At 41.1% G+C, this 26,657-nt stretch overlaps 1 protein-coding gene across 1 annotated transcript in view; it reads right to left on the bottom strand.

Annotated features, from left to right (window-relative positions):
• Positions 1 to 26,657, bottom strand: part of ZCCHC14 (zinc finger CCHC-type containing 14) — an 817,209-nt gene that overhangs the window by 230,962 nt on the left and 559,590 nt on the right. Inside the window, exon 11 of the mRNA XM_053701177.1 lies at positions 24,611 to 24,738. Within this exon, the coding sequence (XP_053557152.1) occupies positions 24,611 to 24,738 (128 nt within the window). The remainder of the gene's footprint in view (positions 1 to 24,610; positions 24,739 to 26,657) is intronic.

Below are 26,657 nucleotides of genomic sequence, written 5' to 3' on the forward strand. Positions count from 1 at the left end.
GCAGACTTAGGAGCCTAGATGAAATGCTGCCCCCGGAACCGCCACAGTAACTGCGCTGTCAAAGCGCGCCAAGCAGTAAGCCCCGCCCTTCGTGGGCGTAAACCACCAGCCATTACTGGAACGTAACAAAAAAATATAAGTTCATCTAATCCCCAGCGTCAGTCAGCCCATCAAAAGTAACCCCACACAGCATGTCCCAGCGCTTCAGGGCTCCTAAGCAATGCCTGAGTGTCTGGTAATAATACATCCTCACACGTTATCTTGTTTACCCTGTAGTGGCACACAATACCAGAGTCTGAAAATAAACTATAACGTTTTTTGCACCTATATCCCAGCGCTTCTGGGTTAATAAACAGCCAGAGTGTCTGGGTCATATCACTATTTGATAAGGGAGAGCTCAATCTTAACCCCCAAAAGTATAGTACCAGTACAGTTAATCTGAGAGACTTTTGCCCAGAAGAAAAAACTTCACCTACCTCCATGCTGAGGAACAGCATGATAACATCACAGTATCAAGAGGTCCACTCTTCCTCCTGAGGTCCTGTGAAAGAAGAAAGGTCTTAGTTAGCAGTGTCTAAGACCATACACACAGAAGCGTGGGGGGCGCAGTGAAGCTAAAACTCCACTAATTCCCATAGCCTAAAAGGCTAACACTCCAGATGCTGCTCTATAATAAAAAAATACACTTTGGCACCATTTGAAAATAACAAACTCTTGATTGAAGAATAAAAACTAACACCTCACTTTACCTCTTCCTATCACTAACACAGGCAAAGAGAATGACTGGGGTGGGAGGGAGGGGGGGAGCTATATATGCAGCTCTGCTGTGGAGCTCTTTGCCTCCTCCTGCTGACCAGGAGGCGATATCCCACAAGTAAGGATGAAATCCGTGGACTCATATCTTGTAAAAGAAACGATATATGAGTTTGAACCTCGAGGACACTGCTAGTGCATCTATTAGATCCGTTTGGGGATCTCTCGACCTCGACCAATACCAGGATAGCTTGGTATTGAGACGGGACGCCATGAGATCTATCTCCGACGTCCTCCACTTGCTGCATATCTATGCAAACACCTTGGAATGGAGAGACCATTTCCCTGGGTGGAAGGATTGCCTGCTGAGAAAATCCACCTCCCAGTTGTCCACACCCAGAATGTGGATCGCTGACAGCAAACAGCTGTGGTGCTCCGCCCACTCCAGAATCTGAGATACTTCCTTTATCACCAAGGAACTTCTCGTTCCGCCCTGATGATTGATGTAAGCCGACGAGGATATATTGTCTGATTGGAATCTGATAAACTGGGATGAACCCATAAGTGGCCAAGCCTTCAAGGCATTGAAGATTGCCTGTAGTTCCAAAAACCCCTGTGCCTTCTTGGCACCCCAAACAGCTCCCCATACGGATAGGCTTTGGTCCGTAGTCACAATCTCCCGGGATGGTCTTAAGAAGCATGTCCCTCGGGACAGATGATCTGGACAGAGCCACCAAGGGAGCGATTATCTTGACCAGCTGTCTAATACAATCTGTAGAGACAGATCAGAACGATCGCCATTCCACTGCCTCAGCATGAACAGTTGTAAAGGTCTGAGACGGAACTTGGCAAAAGAAATTATGTCCATGCAGGATACCATGAGACCAATCACCTCCTGTAATAGTCTGTATTTGTAGCAATTTGAACAAGCATTTAATTTTGTTTTATAAATAAGAACCAACAATTTCCTCAAAAGTAGGTTTGTAACATAAAAGAAGCTTGATGAATTCGTTGTCAGTGCTTCATATAATGTATTACTATTTGCCCAATAAGTGACAGTTTATTAACTTCATAAACTGTATTACTTTCAGGGCATTTGATAATGCAAACAGTTCAAATTAAGCAGTAACGTAAAATGTAGTATTCCTTAATTAGGCAGGTAAAGTTCATCAAAATAAGTAAGGATAACGATTAATAATAAAATAATTAGGTCTGACCTGAGAACACAGGAATTGTTACTTGTCCGTTTGTTATGAACAGCAGCGTGGTACTCAGAGGGAGAGCGGTTGCGGCTGCAGCTGATGACGTCACCGCTACTTGCTGTGCTGTGTATGAAGCTGCTTGAATCCTGTTACCTTGTAAATGCTTCAGGGTTTGATGTCGAGTTAGTTTGATTTCCTTATAGTATGAAATATCTTCCAGTGTTGAATTGAGTAGAAGAGCTGCTAGATGTAGGAATGAAAAATAAGAGATGTTATCAGTAACTCTTCAAATAAGAATTTATGAGGCTGTTGGAGAGTGAGGAAAACTCTCAGTGTAACGCTTGTGCTGTGAATCCTTTCTCAATTAACCAGCAATGAATGCTGGGGGAAGTGCTTGATATAGGAGGCTCTTAAAGGGACAGATCATTAGCAAGCAGTAACCCTGACAGAGCCCCCCACAAAAAGAACCACAGCGAGGTTCAAGGCCTAGGACGATCAGGGTTACGTCTATGGAAGAGGGAAATCAGACGTGGAGCAGATATGTTCGAGGCAGGCTCCCAGGAATCATCCTCATGGCCAAAACCTTTCCAATGAACCAAATAGAAAAGATTCCCACGACGTAGTCTAGAATCCAGAATGCTATGAACCTCATACTGGCAATCAAGATTAGCAGAAGGTATTGGGTCTTCTGATGTAATATTTGTTATGGGTAGGTTGCAAGGTTTGATAAGAGACACATGGAAAGTTGGATGTATCTTAAAAGTTGATGGTAGTTGGAGTGTAACTGTTGTTGGACCATTTACCCTGACGATAGGGTAAGGACCCAAAAAGAGTTTACCTAGTTTCCTACAAGGATAAGGTATCTTGAGGTTCTTAGTGGAGAGCCATACTTGTTGTCCTACGGAATATTGAGGACTAGGTCTGTGGCGAAGATCGTAGTACCTGCGTTGTGATGCCTGTGCCTGAAGAATATGTTCACGAATTGAAGAAAAGTTAGCAGAAATGTCATTAACCAGATCATTCACCTGAGGACATGGGGTGTCAATCTTCGGAAGTAGTGTGAAATTTGGATGTAAACCATAATTTATAAAAAATGGTGATGTGCCAGTTGTAGAACTCTTATTATTATTATAGGCAAATTCTGCTAGGGGCAAGTAGGTGGCCCAAGAATCTTGTTGGTGAGAGCAGAAACAACGTAGGTATTGCTCTAGCCACTGGTTCACCCTCTCCGTCTGCCCATTCGTCTGAGGATGGTAAGCAGTGGTGAGTTTTTGTTCTATATGCAGAGCAGCACACAAATTTCTCCAGAACTTAGATGTGAATTGGGTTCCACGGTCACTAAGGATGGTTTTAGGTATTCCATGCAGTCTTACAATATTTTGAATGAACAATTCACTGGTGAACTTGGAAGTGGGTAGGGAGGTAACCGGTATGAAATGTGCCATCTTTGAGAATAGATCGGTGACAACCATTATAGTGGTATATTTGTTGGAGAGAGGTAAGTCCACGATAAAGTCTAGGGATACCGCCTCCCAGGGTACTTGAGGTACAGGTAAAGGCTGTAAAAGACCCACAGGGAGTTGTTTAGAAGGTTTGGAGGTTGCGCATATAACACATTTAGAAATATATTCTTTGAGATCGAGGTTAAGAGTAGGCCACCAAAAAGATCTCTTAAGTAAATCCAAAGTTTTATCCCTTCCCATGTGTCCAGCAAGGGGAGACTCATGAACTGTTTTCAAGATTGAAGATCTAAGATTTGGAGGTATGTATAGCTTCCCGTCCTTATAGAGTAAGCCATCAGAATTGTAAGTAAGATCTGTATGAGGTACTGATGGATCAATAGCAGTAGCATCTTTTATCACTGTAGTTAGACTTGTTATAACTCCAATGATAGAGTCCTTAGGAACAATAGTAGTAGGAATGCATGGTATTATAGGTTTAGGACCTTGTCTAGAGAGGGCGTCAGCCTTGCCATTTTTTGTACCAGGCCTGTAGGTAATGATGTAATGGAAACGAGAGAAGTAAAGACTCCAGCGTAATTGTCTGGAGGATAGAGTTCGATTAGACTGAAGATATTGCAGATTTTTGTGGTCAGTATATATGACAGTTGGTTGTGTTGCACCCTCAAGCAAATGCCTCCAGTGATCGAAGGAACACTTTATTGCAAGTAATTCTTTCTCGCCAACTGGATAATTTAACTCTGCTGGTTGCATCAATCTAGAGAAGAATGCGACCGGATGTAAGGGTTCTTTGAATGATTTCCTTTGAGAGAGGATTGCCCCTATTGCGAACTCAGAAGCGTCAACTTCCAGGATAAATTGCTTTTCTAAATCCGGGTATTGGAGAATGGGTGCTGTAGTGAATTTATTTTTTAAAAGGTCAAATACCTGTTGAGTATGGCTTGTCCACCTGAAAGGATGATTCAATTTGGTGAGTTCAGTAAGAGGTTTGGTAATAGCAGCAAATCCAGGAATGAATTTCCTATAATAATTTGAGAAGCCAAGGAAACGTTGAACATCTTTCTTACATTGAGGAGTCGGCCAATTATGAATGGCCTGAACCTTGTCATCTTGCATCTTGATTCCTTCAGGAGAGATGTTATACCCCAGAAAAGAGATATTATTTGATTCAAATATACATTTTTCTAGTTTAGCGTATAGGTTATTTTTTCGTAACCTAGTGAGAACTTCTCTAACATGCATTCTATGTTGATCTAAATTTTGTGAGTAAACTAGAATATCGTCCAAATAGACAACAACATATACATCCAAAATATCTCTGAAAAGATCATTGATTAAGCATTGGAATGTTGCTGGGGCATTGCACAGACCGAATGGCATCACTGTATATTCGAATAGCCCATATCTAGTCCGAAAAGCAGTGAGCCATTCGTCGCCAGCTCTCATTCGTATAAGATTATAGGCACCTCGAAGATCCAATTTAGTGAAAATTGAGGCCCCCCTTAATCTTTCAATTAATTCAGGGATTAAAGGTAGGGGGTACCTGTTTTTTCTGGTACGCCTGTTCAATTCCCTGTAATCAATGATTGGTCTTAACGTGCCATCTTTATTGGTAACAAAAAATATGCCTGCACCTGCAGGAGAGGTACTAGGTCTTATAAAACCTTTTCGGAGGTTCTCATCGATATAATTTTTAAGGTGTTCTAGTTCTGGTTTAGAAAGGGGGTAGATATGTCCATAGGGAATTGAAACTCCTGGGAGTAAATCAATAGGACAATCGTAATCCCTATGAGGGGGCAAACATTCAGCTTCTTTTTTATTAAAAACATCTGAGAAGTCTGCATATTCATATATATACAAAAAAGTCCCCCTCTGCAGCTCCAGGCTGTGGCGGTATGTAGCGTAGAGGAATATAGGTAAAGGTAATAATGGTAACTCACCCGGTATCCTCCTGGCAGACTCAAGGTTGTGCGGAAAATATGGCCCCACTATGCGGTTGCGGAGAGTCTATCCAATCACCTTAGAAGCGTAGTGGCTATATCCAAGGGTTTATCTCCGCCGGCCTCCTTATACTAACCTCTACCAGTGTTTTACCGGGTGAGCGTCTGTGTGTTTCCAGCTGCCAATTTGCAGCACACGTTGCTGTGATACTGAACTCCTCCTCTCTCTGCGTGATCCCGTAGCGCCACTCTGACTGTTGCTGTTCCGTTGCACGCCAAGGCTCAGCTGGGAAATGGTATGTAAACAGTCTTAATATGAAAGAACCAGCGAGACCTCCAAGCGTTGATAATAAAACTTGACTTTATTGGAGAAAAACATAAAATTGCATAAAAAGCATTTTGCCCTTGCATCAGGGGTGTAGAAATACGTCCTACGCGTTTCGGCAGCCCTCTGCCTTATTCATGGACTGAAGAGTTAGCATAATCGTGCCTCTTAAATACACCTGAGCCCCCAGGTACCAGAAACCCCGTAGATGCCTATTTAAAGGGACATAGCAAATCCTCACATAGCATGTTTTATACAATATATGGATTTATACACTTGTGACTCAGCTGAAATATAAAGTCACATATTCTCTATTAATTTTGGATGTAAGCTGGAACGTTTCAATTATTCATGAAAATTATAAGAAAAATTAGTAGCAAATTTAGAAATACTATATAATCAAAAATTCACCATTTAGTATAAGACGTAAATATAAATAAGAGTTGATCCCTTAATATTAAAGAGTTCTTAATATATTAGATTACTAAGCAGTGGGAAAACTTATATAAAATGCCTGAATAGGCAGTTAATGTAGATATTGTTATAGTAGTTTTACTGACCAATATAACATCAATATCTTTGCTAAATGTGCTACCTTGAAATATAAAGAGATATTTCCATAATCCTATCAGTGATTAGTTTAACCTATTTAAAAGAGAAAAGGAGATATCAATCCTCCAATCTCTAAGCCGTAATCAACATACAGTTAGTATGTGATATAACAATGCTCACGGATCCTAAATGTTGGGCTACTCATATTTATTATTTTAATCCCAATCAATATTAATGACAGTCCCCAACCTTCACTTTATTGGTTTAAGGTGCTATAATCTCCTCTTAGTATAGACTCTCAAAGTATTGAATTATAGTAGGAAGGTACTAAACTATAAGCTGGTTAGAGCCAAAGTTAACCTTATCGGTTCCAGAAATTGATGACATCACCATCAATATTGAAGCCCTTTGGTCTTCTAGTTTGTAACTTAAAGATCCAAAAGGCTTCTTTGAACAATAGTTTGCCCAATCGATCTCCTCCACGTAGTGGAGTTTTGATATGATCAATCACTTGCCATTTCAGAGTAGTAACCACTTTATCATGAACAAAGATAAAGTGTCTGGCTAAATCTGAACACTCATTACCATTCTCTATGTTATTCAGGTGTTCCCTGATCCTACTTCTGCCCTCTCTGGTGGTGCACCCTACATATTGTCTCTTACATTGGGTGCACCCAACCAGATATATTACAAAAGTTGAGCGGCAGTTAGTATAGGAGTCTAGGTCGAACACCTTTTGTGTAACATATGATTGAAAATGTTTCGTAACTAGTGTGTAGCCACATGCTATACAATTACTGAAATGACACTTATAGTGACCCTTGACTTCCAGCCAACTATTAACCCTTGTTGGAGACTTCCGTAACAGACTAGGGGATAATATATTCCCTAAGGAGCAACCTCTTCTAGATACGAAATTGCAGCCTTGGGATACATAATCTTTGAGGCTGTCTTCAGCTGTAAGTATTGGGAGATGTTTCCCCACAATCTTACATATATCGTTAAATTGGGCACTGTAAGCAGTAGTAAAAGTAGGCTTTAAAGAACTAAAACCATTCTCCTTTTTCTTTTTAGTGCCCGGATCTCCCAGAAGGTGCCTCCTGTCCATACGGCGTACTTCCAAAAGGGCTCTCTCAAGCACTTTTTTCTTGTAGCCTCTCTCCAGAAAATTATTCATTAGGAGCTGGCTTTCTTTCTCAAAATCTATTTCATCCGTGCAGTTGCGTTTTACACGGATGAATTGTCCCTTTGCAACACCAAACCCTGTATGTTTTGGGTGATTGCTTCGGCCATGTAACACAGCATTGCTGGTAATGGGCTTCCGATATAAAGTTGTCTTTACTCTGTGATCATCAGTATCTCCAATAAGGAGAATGTCCAAATATGGTATAGAATGGTGATCACACTCATGAGTAAATTGGAGATTAACTTCATTCTGATTTAAATATTGTATAAAGGCCTCAATCTTATGATGACCTCCCATCCAAACGAACAGGAGGTCATCGATGTATCTCTTGTACATCTTAATGTCCTTTAGGAATGGGTTACCATCTCCAAAGACGTGGCACATCTCCCACCAACCCATAAACAGGTTGGCATAGGCAGGGGCAAATTTAGCCCCCATAGCTGTGCCACGTCTTTGGAGATAGAAGGTTCCATCGAACAAGAAAAAATTATGTGACAGCAGGAAGTCAAGTGTATTGAGCAAAAATGTCTTAAGATCCTCACCGTAATTGCTAAACTTGTCTAGCATAAAGGAAATGGCAGCAAGGCCATGAGAATGCGGGATTGCAGAATATAGGCTGACAACATCCACCGTCAACCAAATATTTTGGTCATCCCATTCTATTTGTTCAATACTATTTAGGAGATGTTTGGTATCCCTCAAATATGAAGGGAGATTGTACACTAAGGGTTGTAATAATGATTCGACCCAAGTCGACATATTCTCAAAAAGGGAGCCAATCCCTGCCACAATAGGTCTTCCCTTCACCTCCCCAAGGGACTTATGTACCTTGGGGAGGTGGTGGAATATTGGAGTAATTGGCTCAGTGACATAAAGATAATCAGCTGTATCCTGATCAAAAATCCCCAATTCAAGGCCATCGTCGATAAGGGATGCCAAGCGTCTGCCAAACTCTTTAGTTGGATTACATGTAAGGACCTGATAGACTTCAGTGTCACTTAACTGTCTCATGGCTTCTTGTACATACATAGATCTATCTAGTACAACAACACTGCCCCCTTTATCAGCTTGCTTGATTATAATATCATCTCTTTGTCTGAGATTCGTCAAAGCTGATGTTTGAGCTGGAGTAAGGTTAGGGCGAGGATGTCGGCTCTCTATAGATAGTTTAATTAGATCTTCCTCAATTCTATGGTGGAACGCCTCTAAAAAGGGTCCTCTCTCTTTCGTGGGATAGAAAATAGATTTAGGCCGATATCCACCATGTGTTACTTTTACATAAGCCTCATCTATAGGAGTATCGTGGGCAAGTTCATACATATTTAAATAATCTTTAGCCTCATTAAAATCTACCAGATCATAAATCTTAGGAGTATTCTCATTGGCAAAGCCAACTTCTAGAACTCCCTCTTCCTTCTCATTAGTCCAAAAGAATTTCTTTAGTGTCAGGTTACGTGTAAATTTATTTAAATCAACAATCGTATTGAACAAATTAAATTTGCTAGTTGGTACAAATCCCAACCCTAGGCCCAAAACTTCCAATTCATCATTATTAAGTATGGCTGTTGAGAGATTAATAACATTCAAATTACATATTTGTTGCGACCCCCTCGTCTGTTTCTTCCTGCCCCTCTGCCTCTTCCTCTTTGTCCTCTTCCTACGTTGCCTCCCCCCTCTCCTATGTTGTAATCCCTGTGAAAAACCTGCTCTTCCCTATTACTTGAGTTAGGTACCCCCTCTTGTAAGCATGGTCTCAAATCATTAGTTTTAACAGACAAAAATTCTTGCCTCCTTTGTTCTGTTATTGAGCTACTTGCCTGTTCTCCATTAAATTTCCTAATTGCATATTGTTTGGGTAAAATATTATCCTCAACCTGTAGCATAATTAAATCTGATGATGTCTCACCATTTTGAGTGAGATGAGGAAAAGATAAACTGAGGTCATTCCAGTTTATAGTTGGTTTGTGTTTACAAAACCAATTTATACCAAGGATTACATTAAACATTGGTGAAGATATGACATCAAAAGTGAGTGTTTCTGTGATGTGTGTGCAAGATATTACCTGTAATGGTGTAGTTTGGTGTGTGACAGGACCTGATTTTAAAAAAGAGCCATCAATGACCTTCACAGAGACTGGAGTTTTCTTAGAGACTAGAGGTATTTTATTCTGTTTCACAAAAGAAAAATCAACAAAATTTCTACATGAGCCGGTGTCCAGGATAGCTTCAGTTGTTATCCTGATTTGATCCCACTGTAAAATAATAGGGATAGTTAAATATGATGGTTTAATGGTTTTCATTAACAGGGATTCAGAGATGTTAGGCAACCTACCCTTCTTATTCCTAGCCAGAACTGGGCAGTCCTTTACTTCATGTGTAGGGCAGGCACAATACATGCACAAACTATGCAACTTCCTCCTAGTCTTTTCCTGAGAGGAGAGGGGACCCTTTATGAAGCCTATGTCCATAGGTTGTGGTGATTCCTTAGTTTGATAAACAGGTGTGGAGAGAAAGCTTTTTGTACCGCTAGCCTTTTCAGAGCGGCGTTCCCTAAGCCTTCTATCTATGTTAATAGTGAGAGAAAAGAAATCTTCCAATGAATCTGGAATACCTGTGCGTGAAAGCTCATCCTTTATATCCTCAGATAATCCTAAACGATATTGAGTTTTAAGGGAGACCTCATTCCATCCCGAATCACGGGCAGAAATTTTAAATTGTGTGATGTAAGACTCCACTGGGTTCTTTCTTTGTTTTAAAGATCTAAGTAAGTTTTCAGCTGTGACCTGTTTGAAAGGGTCATCATATAATGCTGACATTTGATCAAAGAATTCATCTAGAGATCCCAGTATTGCATCATCATTTTCAAAAAAAGAGTCAGCCCAAGCCCTAGGTTCCCCCCTCAAATATGATATCACAGTGAGCACTCTTGATCTTTCTGTGGGATAAGTACGTGGCTTTAATTGAAAAAGCAACAAACAGGAGTTTTTAAACTCTCTGAATCTTGAACGGTCACCAGAGAATTTTTCTGGGGGGGAGACCATAGGTTCAGGGATAGAATCTGCACTTGCAGGTTTAGGTGCCAGAGTCTCTCTTAAGCAGGCCTTCAAAGCCTGATTTTCCACTTGTAATTCATGGAAAGAACCTGATAAAGCTTCTAATCTGTCTGACAAGACTTGAACTTTATCACTTAAAAGATCTTGTTCCATAATTGCTGTTGAAAGTATATGTTTAATATAGGATAATTCTGTGTACACAAACACTAAATCCTTTCTTCCTTATGGCTGGTTAATTCTGTAATAGTCTGTATTTGTAGCAATTTGAACAAGCATTTAATTTTGTTTTATAAATAAGAACCAACAATTTCCTCAAAAGTAGGTTTGTAACATAAAAGAAGCTTGATGAATTCGTTGTCAGTGCTTCATATAATGTATTACTATTTGCCCAATAAGTGACAGTTTATTAACTTCATAAACTGTATTACTTTCAGGGCATTTGATAATGCAAACAGATCAAATTAAGCAGTAACGTAAAATGTAGTATTCCTTAATTAGGCAGGTAAAGTTCATCAAAATAAGTAAGGATAACGATTAATAATAAAATAATTAGGTCTGACCTGAGAACACAGGAATTGTTACTTGTCCGTTTGTTATGAACAGCAGCGTGGTACTCAGAGGGAGAGCGGTTGCGGCTGCAGCTGATGACGTCACCGCTACTTGCTGTGCTGTGTATGAAGCTGCTTGAATCCTGTTACCTTGTAAATGCTTCAGGGTTTGATGTCGAGTTAGTTTGATTTCCTTATAGTATGAAATATCTTCCAGTGTTGAATTGAGTAGAAGAGCTGCTAGATGTAGGAATGAAAAATAAGAGATGTTATCAGTAACTCTTCAAATAAGAATTTATGAGGCTGTTGGAGAGTGAGGAAAACTCTCAGTGTAACGCTTGTGCTGTGAATCCTTTCTCAATTAACCAGCAATGAATGCTGGGGGAAGTGCTTGATATAGGAGGCTCTTAAAGGGACAGATCATTAGCAAGCAGTAACCCTGACACCTCCATACAGTGAGCCACAGAGGGTCCGAAGGGCAAGACATGCCGAAGTTAGCGTGCAACATCTCTGGTCTGTTAGCAATATCCTCATGGATATGGATTCTATTACAGCACTCTTTTCCAAGTTTATCTTCCATTCATGTGATCGAAGAAGACTGAGAAGGGACTCAGAGTATTCTTAGGTAAGATGACAAAATGATGCTTGCACTAGAATATCATCCAAGTATGGGGCTACTGTAATACCCTGAGTTCTGGCAACGGCTAGAAGAGCCCCCAGAACCTTTGTAAGGATTCTTGAAGCAGTAGCTAGGCCAAACGGAAGGGCAATAAACTGGAAGTGCTGGTTCAGGAATGGAAACTGAAGGAATGGAAAGTGTTCCCTGTGGATTGGAACATAAAGGTAAGCGTCCTTCAGATCTATAGTTGTCATAAACTGGCCTTCCTGAACTAAAGGAAGGATGGACCTTATCTCCATCTTGAAGGAAGGGACACTGAGAAATTTGTTTAAGAACGTTAGGTCCAGAATTGGGTGGAAAGTTCCCTCCTTTTTTGGGACCACGAAAAGGTTTGAATAAAACCCCAAACCTCTTTTTTCGATAGGCACCGAGACAACAACTCCTAAGGAAGATAGGTCCCGAACGCACCCTAGAAAGGCATACCTCTTTTCAGTTTTGTAGACAGGTTCGAGAGTAGGAATCTACCCCTGGGCGTATGAGATTTGAAGCCTATCTTGTATCCCTGAGTAAGACCTCCAGGAACCACGGATCCTGTACGTCCCTGAAACAAGCGTCTGAAAAAAGAGACAGTCTGCCACGTACACGATCCGATCCCAGATCGGGGATCGCTCCTTCATGTTGATTTGTTTTCGGCGGGCTACTTATTCCTGGACTTATTCCAGGACTGAGCCAGCTTCCAAATACTCTTGGGTTGCTCAAGCTTGGAGGAGGATTGTTGCTGGGATTTGTCAGAACGAAAAGGAACGAAAATTAGAAGATCGTCGTCCCTTAGACTTGTTCTTCTTATCTTGTGGTAGGAAGGCACCCTTGTCTCCGGTAAACAAAGAAATAATGGAGTCCAGGCCTGGACCAAATAAAATCTTTCCCTTGAAGGGAAAAGAAAGGAGTCTCCGCAGACCAAAACTTCAAGCAGAGTGCCTGGCGGGCTAGGACCGCAAAGCCAGAGGCCTTTGCATCTAGGCGAATAATTTGCATGTTCGCATCACAGATACAAGAATTAGCAATTCTCAGAGCTTTAATTCTGTCCTAAATATCCTCGAGGGAAGACTCCACCTCAATGAGTTCCGACAAAGTCACACCAGTAGGTAGCTGCTCCGGCAACCGCAGCATCCGGTTAAAAGAAAACGATCCAGTATGTTGAAACATCTTTCACAGAAAGGTTTTCATTTTCTTATCCATCAGTTCTCTGAATAAAGAACTATCCTCAAGAGGTATAGCAGTATGTTTAGGAAGCATAGAGATAGCACTATCCACCTTAGGAATGAAGCCCCACAAATCTAGTTGAGAGGACCAGGAACAACTTTTTAAAAGTTGACAAGAGGGAAATGGAAGATCCAATTCTTTGCCATTCATTGTTAAAAATATTCACCATTTAACCGACACAGGAAAAGTCAAAGGAACTTTCCTGTCTTCGTAAACTCTAATTTAAGTATAAAAGGTTCTTCAGGCAGCGCGGCCTCTGGAACCTCTAACGTAGACAGAACCTCCTTTAATAAAAAAATGCAAGTGCTCAATTTTAAATCTAAAGGACGGTTCCTCTGCAGCAGGAGGCTTAGACGCTAAGGACTGCAACCCAGAAAGTTCCCCTTCTGAAGCTACAGGGGTTAACTCATCATCGAATAACTGGGACATAATAGCTAAATCCGATAAATATTTAAATGACTCCGGGTAAGGAGATCTATGTTGAACCTTTCTCTTGCGTTTGTTAGAGCGAGGTAATGCACTGAGGGCCGCAGACACCGCCGTTTGTAACTGCTCGGCAAAGTCCGCAGGAAGAAGGCCCCCTCCGGATGGAGGATTAGATGTGCTACCGGGAACTGCATGTGGAGTGGATAATGTAGCCAGGGTAGTAATCTCACTAGACATTGAGTCCTGAGTGGTAAATGGTTCAGAGGGACTAATAGCCTTAGCAGGCTTGTCTCCCTTCTTAGACTTTATAACGGTATTAAGGCATGTGGAACATAATTGAGTGGGTGGGAAAACCACGGCCTCCTCACAATATAAACAGGTATGATTAGTACAGAAGAAGTACCTTCTAACATATCAGAGTCCTCCATAGCTCAGGTTATACCCAAAGAAGGACACAAATAAAAACGTTTTTTTTTTTTTTTTAAATATATACTCCCAATGGCTGGGGCACTCACCACCTCCTAGACCCAGACAGTTAAAAGAAAACACTCTCCTCAGGTTGAAGTCTTAGCTGGAATGGAGGAAATAAACATAGACCACATGCTATGAAAAGTACAGCAAGTTAATAGGAGCTGTGCAACACTTTCAAAAACGAAAGTGAAATCTGTTTGTTCCAGCCAAAAACACACAGTCTATGAGCCCAGAAAATAAAATCACACAAAGCAGCATGTAAATAATTAATACACTAATTAATTAACCCCAACTATTCAATAAACTCCCCTCAGAGGATATTAACCCTGGATCCTATCAAGGTATAAAGGAGCTACACTGTGACCCTGTTATAGCGTTTTATGTGTAAAAAATTGAAACGATCTTACCTCCAGAATCCATGCTGTGGAACAGAACACAGCCTCTCAAGTGTGACAGTCTTATAGCAGCGCTCCTGACATGGACTTGAGTGAGAGAAAGCAGGCAGTGAAACTTGTCAACACTGATTGCTTAGAAGCTGTTAGCAGTAGTCTGGATGGTTTCGCAGAAAAACTTTCCCTGCATCTTCAGACTCTAACTTTCATCAATACTCTCACTGAGAGATTGACATGACTACTTAAAACTCCAGTCCTAGCTAGAAGGGCAAATACCCTTTTTCAGGACTCTCCGAATCTTCTGACACTTCTCTGCCACCTCCTAACGTGACGAAAGGCAAAGAATGACTGGGGTAATGAGGAAGTGGGAGAGATATTTAAGCATTTGGCTGGGGTGTATTTGCCTCCTCCTGGTGGCCAGGTGTTGTATTTCCCAACAGTAAGGAATGAAGCCGTGGACTCTCCCTATCTTAGGAAGGAAATGTTGTTGGTATACAGGAGGCGGATATGGAACTTCCCTGCGACACCCCAAAGCTGCTGATTAACTAGACTCTGCTATAAAAATTGACAAGACGATCAGCTTTAAAGGGACAGCACCAATTTTCATATAACTGCATGTAATAGACACTACTATAAAGAAGAATATGCAAAGATACTGATCGAAAAATACAGTATAAAACCTTTTAAAAACTTATTTATAAGCTCTCAGTTTAGCACTGTTGACGAGGTTAGGCTGGGAAACCCAGTGTAAGGGGCTGGGAAAACAATAAGATCAGACACTCCCCCCTCCCCTGCATATGAAAAGACAGATAACATAAACAGGAGCCAGCAGGAGTCTGTAAAGACATGTATACATCTGACACTGTGGGTCTTGGTTAGGAGTCACAATCAGCTAGATTACGAGTTTTGAGCGCTATAGAGAAATTAACGACCGCCACAAAAGTGCTATTACAGGTTTTGAAAAAGCAGGCTTGCACGGGCGATATGGTGGTGTTGAGCTCCATACCTCACCCAAATACAAGCGCTGCATTGACGTGCTCGTGCACGATTTCCCCATAGACATCAATGGGGAGAGCCGGCCAAAAAAAAGCCTAACACCTGCAATCGCGGAAACAAAAGCTCCGTAACACAGCCCCATTGATGTCTATGGGGAAAGAAAAACAGAATTTATGTTTACCTGATAAATTACTTTCTCCAACGGTGTGTCCGGTCCACGGCGTCATCCTTACTTGTGGGGATATTCTCTTCCCCAACAGGAAATGGCAAAGAGCCCAGCAAAGCTGGTCACATGATCCCTCCTAGGCTCCGCCTACCCCAGTCATTCGACCGACGTTAAGGAGGAATATTTGCATAGGAGAAACCATATGTTACCGTGGTGACTGTAGTTAAAGAAAATAAATTATCAGACCTGATTAAAAAAACCAGGGCGGGCCGTGGACCGGACACACCGTTGGAGAAAGTAATTTATCAGGTAAACATAAATTCTTTTTTCTCCAACATAGGTGTGTCCGGTCCACGGCGTCATCCTTACTTGTGGGAACCAATACCAAAGCTTTAGGACACGGATGAAGGGAGGGAGCAAATCAGGTCACCTAAATGGAAGGCACCACGGCTTGCAAAACCTTTCTCCCAAAAATAGCCTCAGAAGAAGCAAAAGTATCAAATTTGTAAAATTTAGAAAAAGTGTGCAGTGAAGACCAAGTCGCTGCCTTACATATCTGATCAACAGAAGCCTCGTTCTTGAAGGCCCATGTGGAAGCCACAGCCCTAGTGGAGTGAGCTGTGATTCTTTCAGGAGGCTGCCGTCCGGCAGTCTCATAAGCCAATCGGATAATGCTTTTAATCCAGAAGGAGAGAGAGGTAGAAGTTGCTTTTTGACCTCTCCGTTTACCAGAATAAACAACAAACAAAGACAAAGTTTGTCTGAAATCCTTAGTAGCTGCTAAGTAAAATTTGAGAGCACGAACTACATCCAAGTTGTGCAACAAACGTTCCTTCTTTGAAACTGGATTAGGACACAAAGAAGGCACAACTATCTCCTGGTTAATGTTTTTGTTAGAAACAACTTTTGGAAGAAAACCAGGTTTAGTACGCAAAACCACCTTATCTGCATGGAACACCAGATAAGGAGAAGAACACTGCAGAGCAGATAATTCTGAAACTCTTCTAGCAGAAGAAATTGCAACCAAAAACAAAACTTTCCAAGATAATAACTTAATATCAACGGAATGTAAGGGTTCAAACGGAACCCCCTGAAGAACTGAAAGAACTAGGTTGAGACTCCAAGGAGGAGTCAAAATTTTGTAAACAGGCTTGATTCTAACCAGAGCCTGAACAAAGGCTAGAACATCTGGCACAGCTGCCAGCTTTTTGTGAAGTAACACAGACAAGGCAGAAATCTGTCCCATCAAGGAACTTGCAGATAATCCTTTTTCCAATCCTTCTCGAAGGAAGGATAGACTCTTAGGAATCTTAACCTTGTCCCAAGGGAATCCTGCAGATTCACACCAACAGATATACCAAATTATGTGGTAATTTTTCTGGTTACAGGCTTTCAGGCCTGAACAAGAGTATTAATAACAGAATCTGAGAACCCTCGCTTTGATAAGATCAAGCGTTCAATCTCCAAGCAGTCAGCTGGAGTGGGTCGAACGGACCTAGAACAAGAAGGTCTCTCAAAGGTAGCTTCCATGGTGGAGCCGATGACATATTCACCAGATCTGCATACCAAGTCCTGCGTGGCCACGCAGGAGCTATCAAAATCACCGACGCCCTCTCCTGATTGATCCTGGCTACCAGCCTGGGGATGAGAGGAAACGGCGGGAACACATAAGCTAGTTTGAAGGTCCAAGGTGCTACTAGTGCATCCACTAGAGCCGCCTTGGGATCCCTGGATCTGTACCCGTAGTAAGGAACTCTGAAGTTCTGACGAGAGGCCATCAGATCCATGTCTGGAATGCCCCACGGTTGAGTGACTTGGGCAAAGATTTCCGGATGGAGTTCCCACTCCCCCGGATGCAATGTCTGACGACTCAGAAAATCCGCTTCCCAATTTTCCACTCCTGGGATGTGGATAGCAGACAGGTGGCAGGAGTGAGACTCCGCCCATAGAATGATTTTGGTCACTTCTTCCATCGCTAGGGAACTCCTTGTTCCCCCCTGATGGTTGATGTATGAACTTGGCCCTCGCTAGCTGAGGCCAAGCTTTGAGAGCATTGAATATCGCTCTCAGTTCCAGAATATTTATCGGTAGAAGAGATTCTACCCGAGACCAAAGACCCTGAGCTTTCAGGGATCCCCAGACCGCGCCCCAGCCCATCAGACTGGCGTCGGTCGTGACAATGACCCACTCTGGTCTGCGGAAGGTCATCCCTTGTGACAGGTTGTCCAGGGACAGCCACCAACGGAATGAGTCTCTGGTCCTCTGATTTACTTGTATCTTCGGAGACAAGTCTGAATAGTCCCCATTCCACTGACTGAGCATGAACAGTTGTAATGGTCTTAGATGAATGCGCACAAAAGGAACTATGTCCATTGCCGCTACCATCAAACCTATCACTTCCATGCACTGCGCTATGGAAGGAAGAGGAACGGAATGAAGTATCCGACAAGAGTCTAGAAGTTTTGTTTTTCTGGCTTCTGTCAGAAAAATCCTCATTTCTAAGGAGTCTATTATAGTTCCCAAGAAGGGAACCCTCGTTGACGGAGATAGAGAACTCTTTTCCACGTTCACTTTCCATCCGTGAGATCTGAGAAAGGCCAGGACAATGTCCGTGTGAGCCTTTACTTGAGGAAGGGACGACGGTCGAATCAGAATGTCGTCCAAGTAAGGTACTACAGCAATGCCCCTTGGTCTTAGCACCGCCAGAAGGGACCCTAGTACCTATGAGAAAATCCTAGGAGCAGTGGCTAATCCGAAAGAAAACGCCACGAACTGGAAATGCTTGACCAGGAATGCAACCCTTAGGAACCGATGATGTTCCTTGTGGATAGGAATATGTAGATACGCATCCTTGAAATCCACCTTGGTCATGAATTGACCTTCCTGGATGGAAGGAAGAAGTGTTCGAATGGTTTCCATCTTGAACGATGGAACCTTGAGAAACTTGTTCAAGATCTTGAGGTCTAAGATTGGTCTGAACGTTCCCTCTTTTTTGGGAACTATGAACAGATTGGAGTAGAACCCCATCCCTTGTTCTCCTAATGGAACAGGATGAATCACTCCCATTTTTAGCAGGTCTTCTACCCAATGTAAGAATGCCTGTCTTCTTATGTGGTCTGAAGACAACTGAGACCTGTGGAACCTCCCCCTTGGAGGAAGCCCCTTGAACTCCAGAGAATAACCTTGGGAGACTATTTCTAGCGCCCAAGGATCCAGAACATCTCTTGCCCAAGCCTGAGCGAAGAGAGAGAGTCTGCCCCCCACCAGATCCGGTCCCGGATCGGGGGCCCGCATTTCATGCTGTCTTGGTAGCAGTGGCAGGTTTCCTGGCCTGCTTTCCTTTGTTCCAGCCTTGCATAGGTCTCCAGGCTGGATTGGCTTGAGAAGTATTACCTTCCTGCTTAGAGGACGTAGCCCTTGGGGCTGATCCGTTTCTGCGAAAGGGACGAAACTTAGGTTTATTTTTGGTCTTGAAAAGACCTATCCTGAGGAAGGGCGTGGCCCTTACCCCCAGTGATATCAGAGATAATCTCTTTCAAGTCAGGGCCAAAGAGTGTTTTCCCCTTGAAAGGAATGTCAAGCAATTTGTTCTTGGAAGACGCATCCGCTGCCCAAGATTTTAACCAAAGCGCTCTGCGCCACAATAGCAAACCCAGAATTTTTTCGCCGCTAACCTAGCCAATTGCAAGGTGGCGTCTAGGGTGAAAGAATTAGCCAATTTAAGAGCACGAATTCTGTCCATAATCTCCTCATAAGAAGAAGAATTACTAATAATCGCCTCTCCTAGCTCATCAAACTAGAAACACGCGGCTGCAGTGACAGGGACAATGCATGCAATTGGTTGTAGAAGGGAACCTTGCTGAACAAACATCTTTAGCAGACCTTCTAATTTTTTATCCATAGGATCTTGGAAAGCACAACTATCTTCTATGGGTATAGTGGCGCGCTTGTGTAGAGTAGAAACCGCCCCCTCGACCTTGGGGACTGTCTGCCATCAGTCCTTTCTGGGGTCGACTATAGGAAAACAATTTTATAAATATGGGGGGAGGTACTAAAGGTATACCGGGCCTGTCCCATTCTTTACTAACAATGTACGCCACCCGCTTGGATATAGGAAAAGCTTCGGGGGGCCCCGGGGCCTCTAAGAACTTTTCCATTTTACATAGTGGTTCTGGAATGACCAGATAATCACAATCATCCAAATTGGATAACACCTCCTTAAGCAGAGCGCGGAGATGTTCCAACTTAAATTTAAAAGTAATCACATCAGGTTCAGCTTGTTGAGAAATGTTTCCTGAATCTGAAATTTCTCCCTCAGACAAAACCTCCCTGGCCCCCTCAGACTGGTGTAGGGGCCCTTCAGAAACCATATCATCAGCGTTCTCATGCTCTACAGAATTTTCTAAAACAGAGCAGTCGCGCTTTCGCTGATAAGTGGGCATATTGGCTAAAATGTTTTTGATAGAATTATCCATTACAGCCGTTAAATGTTGCATAGTAAGGAGTATTGGCGCACTAGATGTACTAGGGGCCTCCTGTATGGGCAAGACTGGTGTAGACGAAGGAGGGGATGATGCAGTACCATGCTTACTCCCCTCACTTGAGGAATCATCTTGGGCATCATTTTTACTAAATTTTTTTATGACATAAAATACATATAGTTAAATGAGAAGGAACCTTGGTTTCCCCACAGTCAGAACACAATCTATCTGGTAGTTCAGACATGTTAAACAGGCATAAACTTGATAACAAAGCACAAAAAACGTTTTAAAATAAAACCGTTACTGTCACTTTAAATTTTAAACTAAACACACTTTATTACTGCAATTGCGAAAAAGTATGAAGGAATTGTTCAAAATTCACCAAAATTTCACCACAGTGTCTTAAAGCCTTAAAAGTATTGCACACCAAATTTGGAAGCTTTAACCCTTAAAATAACGGAACCGGAGCCGTTTTTATATTTAACCCCTTTACAGTCCCTGGAATCTGCTTTGCTGAGACCCAACCAAGCCCAAAGGGGAATACGATACCAAATGATGCCTTCAGAAAGACTTTTCTATGTATCAGAGCTCCACACACATGCAGCTGCATGCCATGCTGTCCTCAAAAACAAGTGCGCCATACCGGCGCGAAAATGAGGCTCTGACTATGATTAGGGAAAGCCCCTAAAGAATAAGGTGTCTAAAACAGTGCCTGCCGATATAATCATATCAAAATACCCAGAATAAATGATTCCTCAAGGCTAAATATGTGTTAATAATGAATCGATTTAGCCCAGAAAAAGTCTACAGTCTTAATAAGCCCTTGTGAAGCCCTTATTTACTATCTTAATAAACATGGCTTACCGGATCCCATAGGGAAAATGACAGCTTCCAGCATTACATCGTCTTGTTAGAATGTGTCATACCTCAAGCAGTAAGAGACTGCACACTGTTCCCCCAACTGAAGTTAATTGCTCTCAACAGTCCTGTGTGGAACAGCCATGGATTTTAGTTACGGTGCTAAAATCATTTTCCTCATACAAACAGAAATCTTCATCTCTTTTCTGTTTCTGAGTAAATAGTACATACCAGCACTATTTTAAAATAACAAACTCTTGATTGAATAATAAAAACTACAGTTAAACACTAAAAAACTCTAAGCCATCTCCGTGGAGATGTTGCCTGTACAACGGCAAAGAGAATGACTGGGGTAGGCGGAGCCTAGGAGGGATCATGTGACCAGCTTTGCTGGGCTCTTTGCCATTTCCTGTTGGGGAAGAGAATATCCCCACAAGTAAGGATGACGCCGTGGACCGGACACACCTATGTTGGAGAAATGTTACGTTTAACACCCTAACATAAAAACCATGTCTAAACACCCCTAAGGATGAAAGCTCAATTCTATTGGCTGATTGCAACAGCCAATAGGATTTTTTCCCCTTTAATTCCTAATGGCCGATAGAATTCTTTCAGCCAATCGGAATGTAAGGGACACCATCTTGGATGACGTCACTTAAAGGGAACCTTCAGCTGACGCCGACGACATTAAGAAGAGGATGCTCCGTGCCGGATGTCTTGAAGATGGACTCACTCCGCCCCGGATGAATGAAGATAGAAGATGCCGTCTGGATGAAGACTTCTGCCCACTTGGATGAAGACTTCTGCCGGTTTCAATGAGGACTTCTGCCCGCTTGGATGAAGACTTCTGCCGCCTTGATGAGGATGGATGTCTGGTCTTCGAAAACTGTAAGTGGATCGTTGGGGGTTAGTGTTAGGTTTTTTTAAGGGTTTATTGGGTGGGGTTTATTGTTAGCTTAGGGTTTGGGCACAGTAAATGAGCTAAATGCCTTTTTAAGGTCAATGCCCATCCAAATGCCCTTTTCAGGGCAATGGTTAGTTTAGGTTTATTTAGATAGAATTTTATTTGGGGGGTTTGGTTGTGTGGGTTTTACTGTTGGGGGTGTTTGTATTTTTTTTACAGGTAAAAGAGCTTTTATCTTTGGGGCAATGCCCCACAAAAGGCCCTTTTAAGAGCTATTTGCAGTTTAGTGTAGGCTAGGCTTTTTTTATTTTGGGGGGGCTTTTTTATTTTGATAGGGCTATTAGATTAGGAGTAATTCATTTTTATTTTTGATAATTTCGTTTTTTATTTTGTGTAATTTAGTGTTTATTTTTTTGTAATTGAGATAATTGTATTTTATTAATTTATTGTTATGTTAGTTTTTAGTGTAAGGCAGGTTATGTATTATTTTAGAGGTAACTTTGTATTTATTTTAACTAGGTAGCTAGTAAATAGTTAATAACTATTTACTAACTAGTCTACCTATTTAAAATAAATACAAACTTATCTGTGAAATAAAAATAAAACCTAAGCTAGCTACAATATAACTATTAGTTATATTGTAGCTAGCTTAGGTTTTATTTTACAGGTAAGTTTGTATTTAGTTTTAAATAGGAATTACTTAGGTAATAATTGTACGTTTTATTTAGATTTATTTTAATTATATTTAAGTTAGGGGGTGTTAGGATTAGACTTAGGGTTACGTTAGGGTTAGGGGTTAAAGGGACAGTAAACCTTAAAAATAATGTTATATAATTCTGCACATAGTGCAGATTATATAACATTATATTAGCCAAACATTTATAAAACATAATTTCCCCTATTAATTTAAAAAAAAAAACACGCTGTTTCACAGGAGCGAGCTGCACTTACTCTTATGGCGCGGTTGGGCCGGGCTGTGACTATACAGCTGGCCCGATGCGAGTAAATATAACACACCCGCTCAGCAGAGAGCGGGTCTGTGAAACAGCGTTTATTAAAAAAAAATTAATAGGGGAAATTATGTTTTATAAATGTTTGGCTAATATAATGTTATATAATTCTGCACTATGTGCAGAATTATATAACATTATTTTTAAGGTTTACTGACACTTTAATATATTTATGTAGTGATGTGGGAGGATAGAGGTTTAAGGAGTTAATAGTTTAATTTAGTATATTTTGTTTTATTCTAGTGTTTGCGATGCGGGAGAGCCTCGGTTTAGGGGTTAATAGGTAGTTTATGGGTGTAAGTGTACTTTGTGACAGTTTAGTTATGAGTTTTATGGTACAGCTTTGTAATGTAAAACTCATAACTACTGACTTTAGATGGCAGTACGGATCTTGTCATTTTAGAGTGTACCGCTTACTTTTTGGCCTCCCAGGCAAACTCGTAATACCGGCGCTATGGAAGTCCCATTGAAAAAGGACTTTTTTAAAAGTGTGGTATTGACGTTGCGTGACGGCCAAAAAAGGTGTGCGGTACACCTATACCTACAAGACTTATAGCGGCGTTAGGGAAAAGCAGCGTTATGGGCCATAACAATGCTTTTTCACTCATAATGCAAAACTCGTAATCTAGCTGAATGTTATTAAAAAATAAGCAAAACTATACATTGTTAAAAAAACACTCCAATATGGGCTATTTAAATGGTTTATCTACAAAACATTTATGCAAAGAAACCTCTAGTGTACAATGTTCCTTTAACTCCCTTAACCCTCTCGTCTAGGAACTATCCATTGACTGTTTCCATAATAAAAATTTCTGTAGACCACCATCATCTCTGCCTACCTACTAGATGAGGCAAATAACTACTGGGAGGGAAGAGGAAGTAGGAGGGATAGTTAAATGTTTTTGTTTGGGGTGTCTTTGCCTCCTCCTGGTGGCCAGGAGATGAATTCCCATGTGTAAAAATAGGATTTTGTGGACTCTCACTACCATTAGAAAGAAATGGTTATTACTGGTGCAGTGGGTGTACCACATGCAATGGCTTGACAGAGTAAATATTTTGTACACCGTCATACAAACAAAAAGCTCTGGATCAAATACAGAGTGACATGTACTACTAAGTACATAGTGTACTTGGTACATTGTATTTGTGGGAAATATTATGTAGGTAAGACCAATGATGACCTAAGAATTAGGATGGCTAACCCCAGTGCAGTAATTAGGACAGCCATTAAGATGGATGACTTGGAACAACCTGTAGCCAGACACTTTGTGCAGTCAGGACACACTGTAGTTGATCTCAGATATATTATCATGTACCTGTTTTACAGAAAGAATCCAGATTGATTTATATGCTAAATACTATAAGCCCACATGGTCTTAACATTAATATTGACCTTAATTGTTTTCTGTAACTGTATGGGAATATGGAAAGGAATACGGTTGTGCCGTTGTTTTGTAATGAGGTCTATGGTGAATACATTATATTCATAAGGAGATTGGTAAAAGTTGACATAATGTTCAAGATACATATAAGGACAAATTTCACATCTTTGCATCAGATGCTATGGATTAGTAGAAGAGACAGAATAGTAATGATGATGCTGAAATCCAGCTCATAGTACTTTGTATAATGTTTATGTATTTATAATGTGTTTTCATTTAATATTTGTCCAGCTGTAGCTTCGATATAGTCTGCTGTGCATGAGCATTTGCGAGGAGGAGACACTGAGGGATGGCAGGCGGATTTGGAATTTATAGTTGTGCATTGTCTGCTAGTGCACCCCAGCAAAGTGTATTTCAAACGTGTGTGAGTTACATACACACACACACATATATATATATACATATCTCAAAATGCATTGAAAAACATTTAAAAACAGGGCAAATACATTTAAAAGTGAAGGATCCAAAAACAATGGGCAACAAGTGCACACTAAGATATTTTTTTAGTTAGTGATACAGCAAATTTAATATTACTGCAATATTTGCAAACACAATCTTATTACCTGTTGCATGGCTGCAGTGAACATTCTGCACAGGACCAACATGACTAGTAGGGGGAACTCTTGCAATGCCGCTGTTATTAAATGAAACACAGTGTCCAGGATTTAAATAACGCTTTTCAGACTTCTCCCTGAAAGGCGAAGTTAAGGTGAAATGTTTATTTATTGATTACTTATTATTCTTCATTTAAATTAAATAAACAAGTGGACATTTTAAGGTATAACAATCACATGATAACAGCTGCAGTGATTGTATTCTAGTACACCCTACATATTGCAAGCTATATAAAAAACTCAATTTATGCTTACCTGATAAATTATTTTCTTTCGAAATTATGATGGTCCACAGTACTCCATAACATATGGGATGTATTTCCCGCCACTAGGAGGTCAAGAACCCATATCAGAGCTTAAAATCCCCCCAACCTCCCATCTCTCTAAGGTTTTTTATTTTTTTGTATTTCTTTATTAACAATTTATTGTATTACAAATATTTCATAAACATATCTTTATCAAATAATACAACCATTGAGATGTCTTCAATAATTATTCTGAGGCGTGAAAAAAAAGTTCTGAAAGACTCTGTAAAATATTGCGGGAGTAGGAATAACACGATCGGACTTCCTGTTGGAGGCAGAGCGATCAAGCTGTTAGTGATCCTCTGTAGCGGGTGCACAAAGTAGTTACCGTGCTTCCATTTTCCCGTGGCCCTGCGACCTCTAAGGGCTGGTTTGGGTGTTAGGCAGACAACAAGCCGTCCGCTGTGGGAGTCCTAAAATTGCAGTCTAAACCACTAATGTTGCAGAAAGGAGCAGACTGGAGCGGTGGTTGAAGGGAAACCCTGTTCACTGTGAGCTGTACTGCTGATTCCAGAACCCCTGGTCAGCCTGGGTAAAAGAAAAAGGTGCCGGTGGTGAGCCAAAGCTGCAAATCCCGCTTGTAGACAGGGGCAGCTGGTGCACGGGGGGATCCGGGCATCCCCCCCGTCTCATGAGGTCAGAAATAATACACCAGACCGTCAGCCTTCCCATCAAGAGGCAGCAGTCACAGTAAAAGATCCAGTATCCTCAGCATTGATCCCATTTACTAGAGTGGCCTAGGATTTGGCAAGAGCTTGAGGACCTCGGCCGGGGCCAGATCATCTCTGCTGGAGTCGCAAGTATCCATACTTTAGCATACTCACGTAACTTGTATGGCTTATATTAGTACTTTCTGCAAAATTTTTGAGAATTCAGTATTTGTGCTGCAGTTTAAAAACATAATTTATGTAAGAATTTACCTGATAAATTCATTTCTTTCATATTGGCAAGAGTCCATGAGCTAGTGACGTATGGGATATACAATCCTACCTGGAAGGCAAAGTTTCCCAAACCTCAAAATGCCTATAAATACACCCCTCACCACACCCACAATTCAGTTTAACGAATAGCTAAGCAGTGGGGTGATAAAGAAAGGAGTAAAAAAGCATCAACAAAGGAATTGGAATAATTGTGCTTTATACAAAAAAATCATAACCACCATAAAAAGGGTGGGCCTCATGGACTCTTGCCAATATGTAAGAAATGAATTTATCAGGTAAATTCATACATAAATTATGTTTTCTTTCATGTAATTGGCAAGAGTCCATGAGCTAGTGACGTATGTGATAGCAAATACCCAAGATGTGGAACTCCACTCAAGAGTCACTAGAGAGGGAGGGATAAAAATAAAGACAGCCAATTCCACTGAAAAAAATAATCCACAACCCAAATCATAAGTTTTAATCTTATAAAGAAAAAAAAAATCTGAAATTATAAGCAGAAGAATCAAACTGAAACAGCTGCCTGAAGAACTTTTCTACCAAAAACTGCTTCTCAAGAAGAAAAAACATCAAAATGGTAGAATTTAGTAAATGTATGCAAAGAAGACCAAGCTGCTGCTTTGCAAATCTGATCAACTGAAGCTTCATTCTAAAAAGCCCAGGAAGAGATTGATTTAATGACAGGCTTGATACGGACCAACGCCTGTACAAAACAAGGAATATCAGGAAGTTTAGCAATTTTTCTGTGGA

Source organism: Bombina bombina, chromosome 1 (assembly GCF_027579735.1).
Source record: "Bombina bombina isolate aBomBom1 chromosome 1, aBomBom1.pri, whole genome shotgun sequence".
Classification (NCBI taxonomy): Eukaryota; Metazoa; Chordata; class Amphibia; order Anura; family Bombinatoridae; genus Bombina; species Bombina bombina.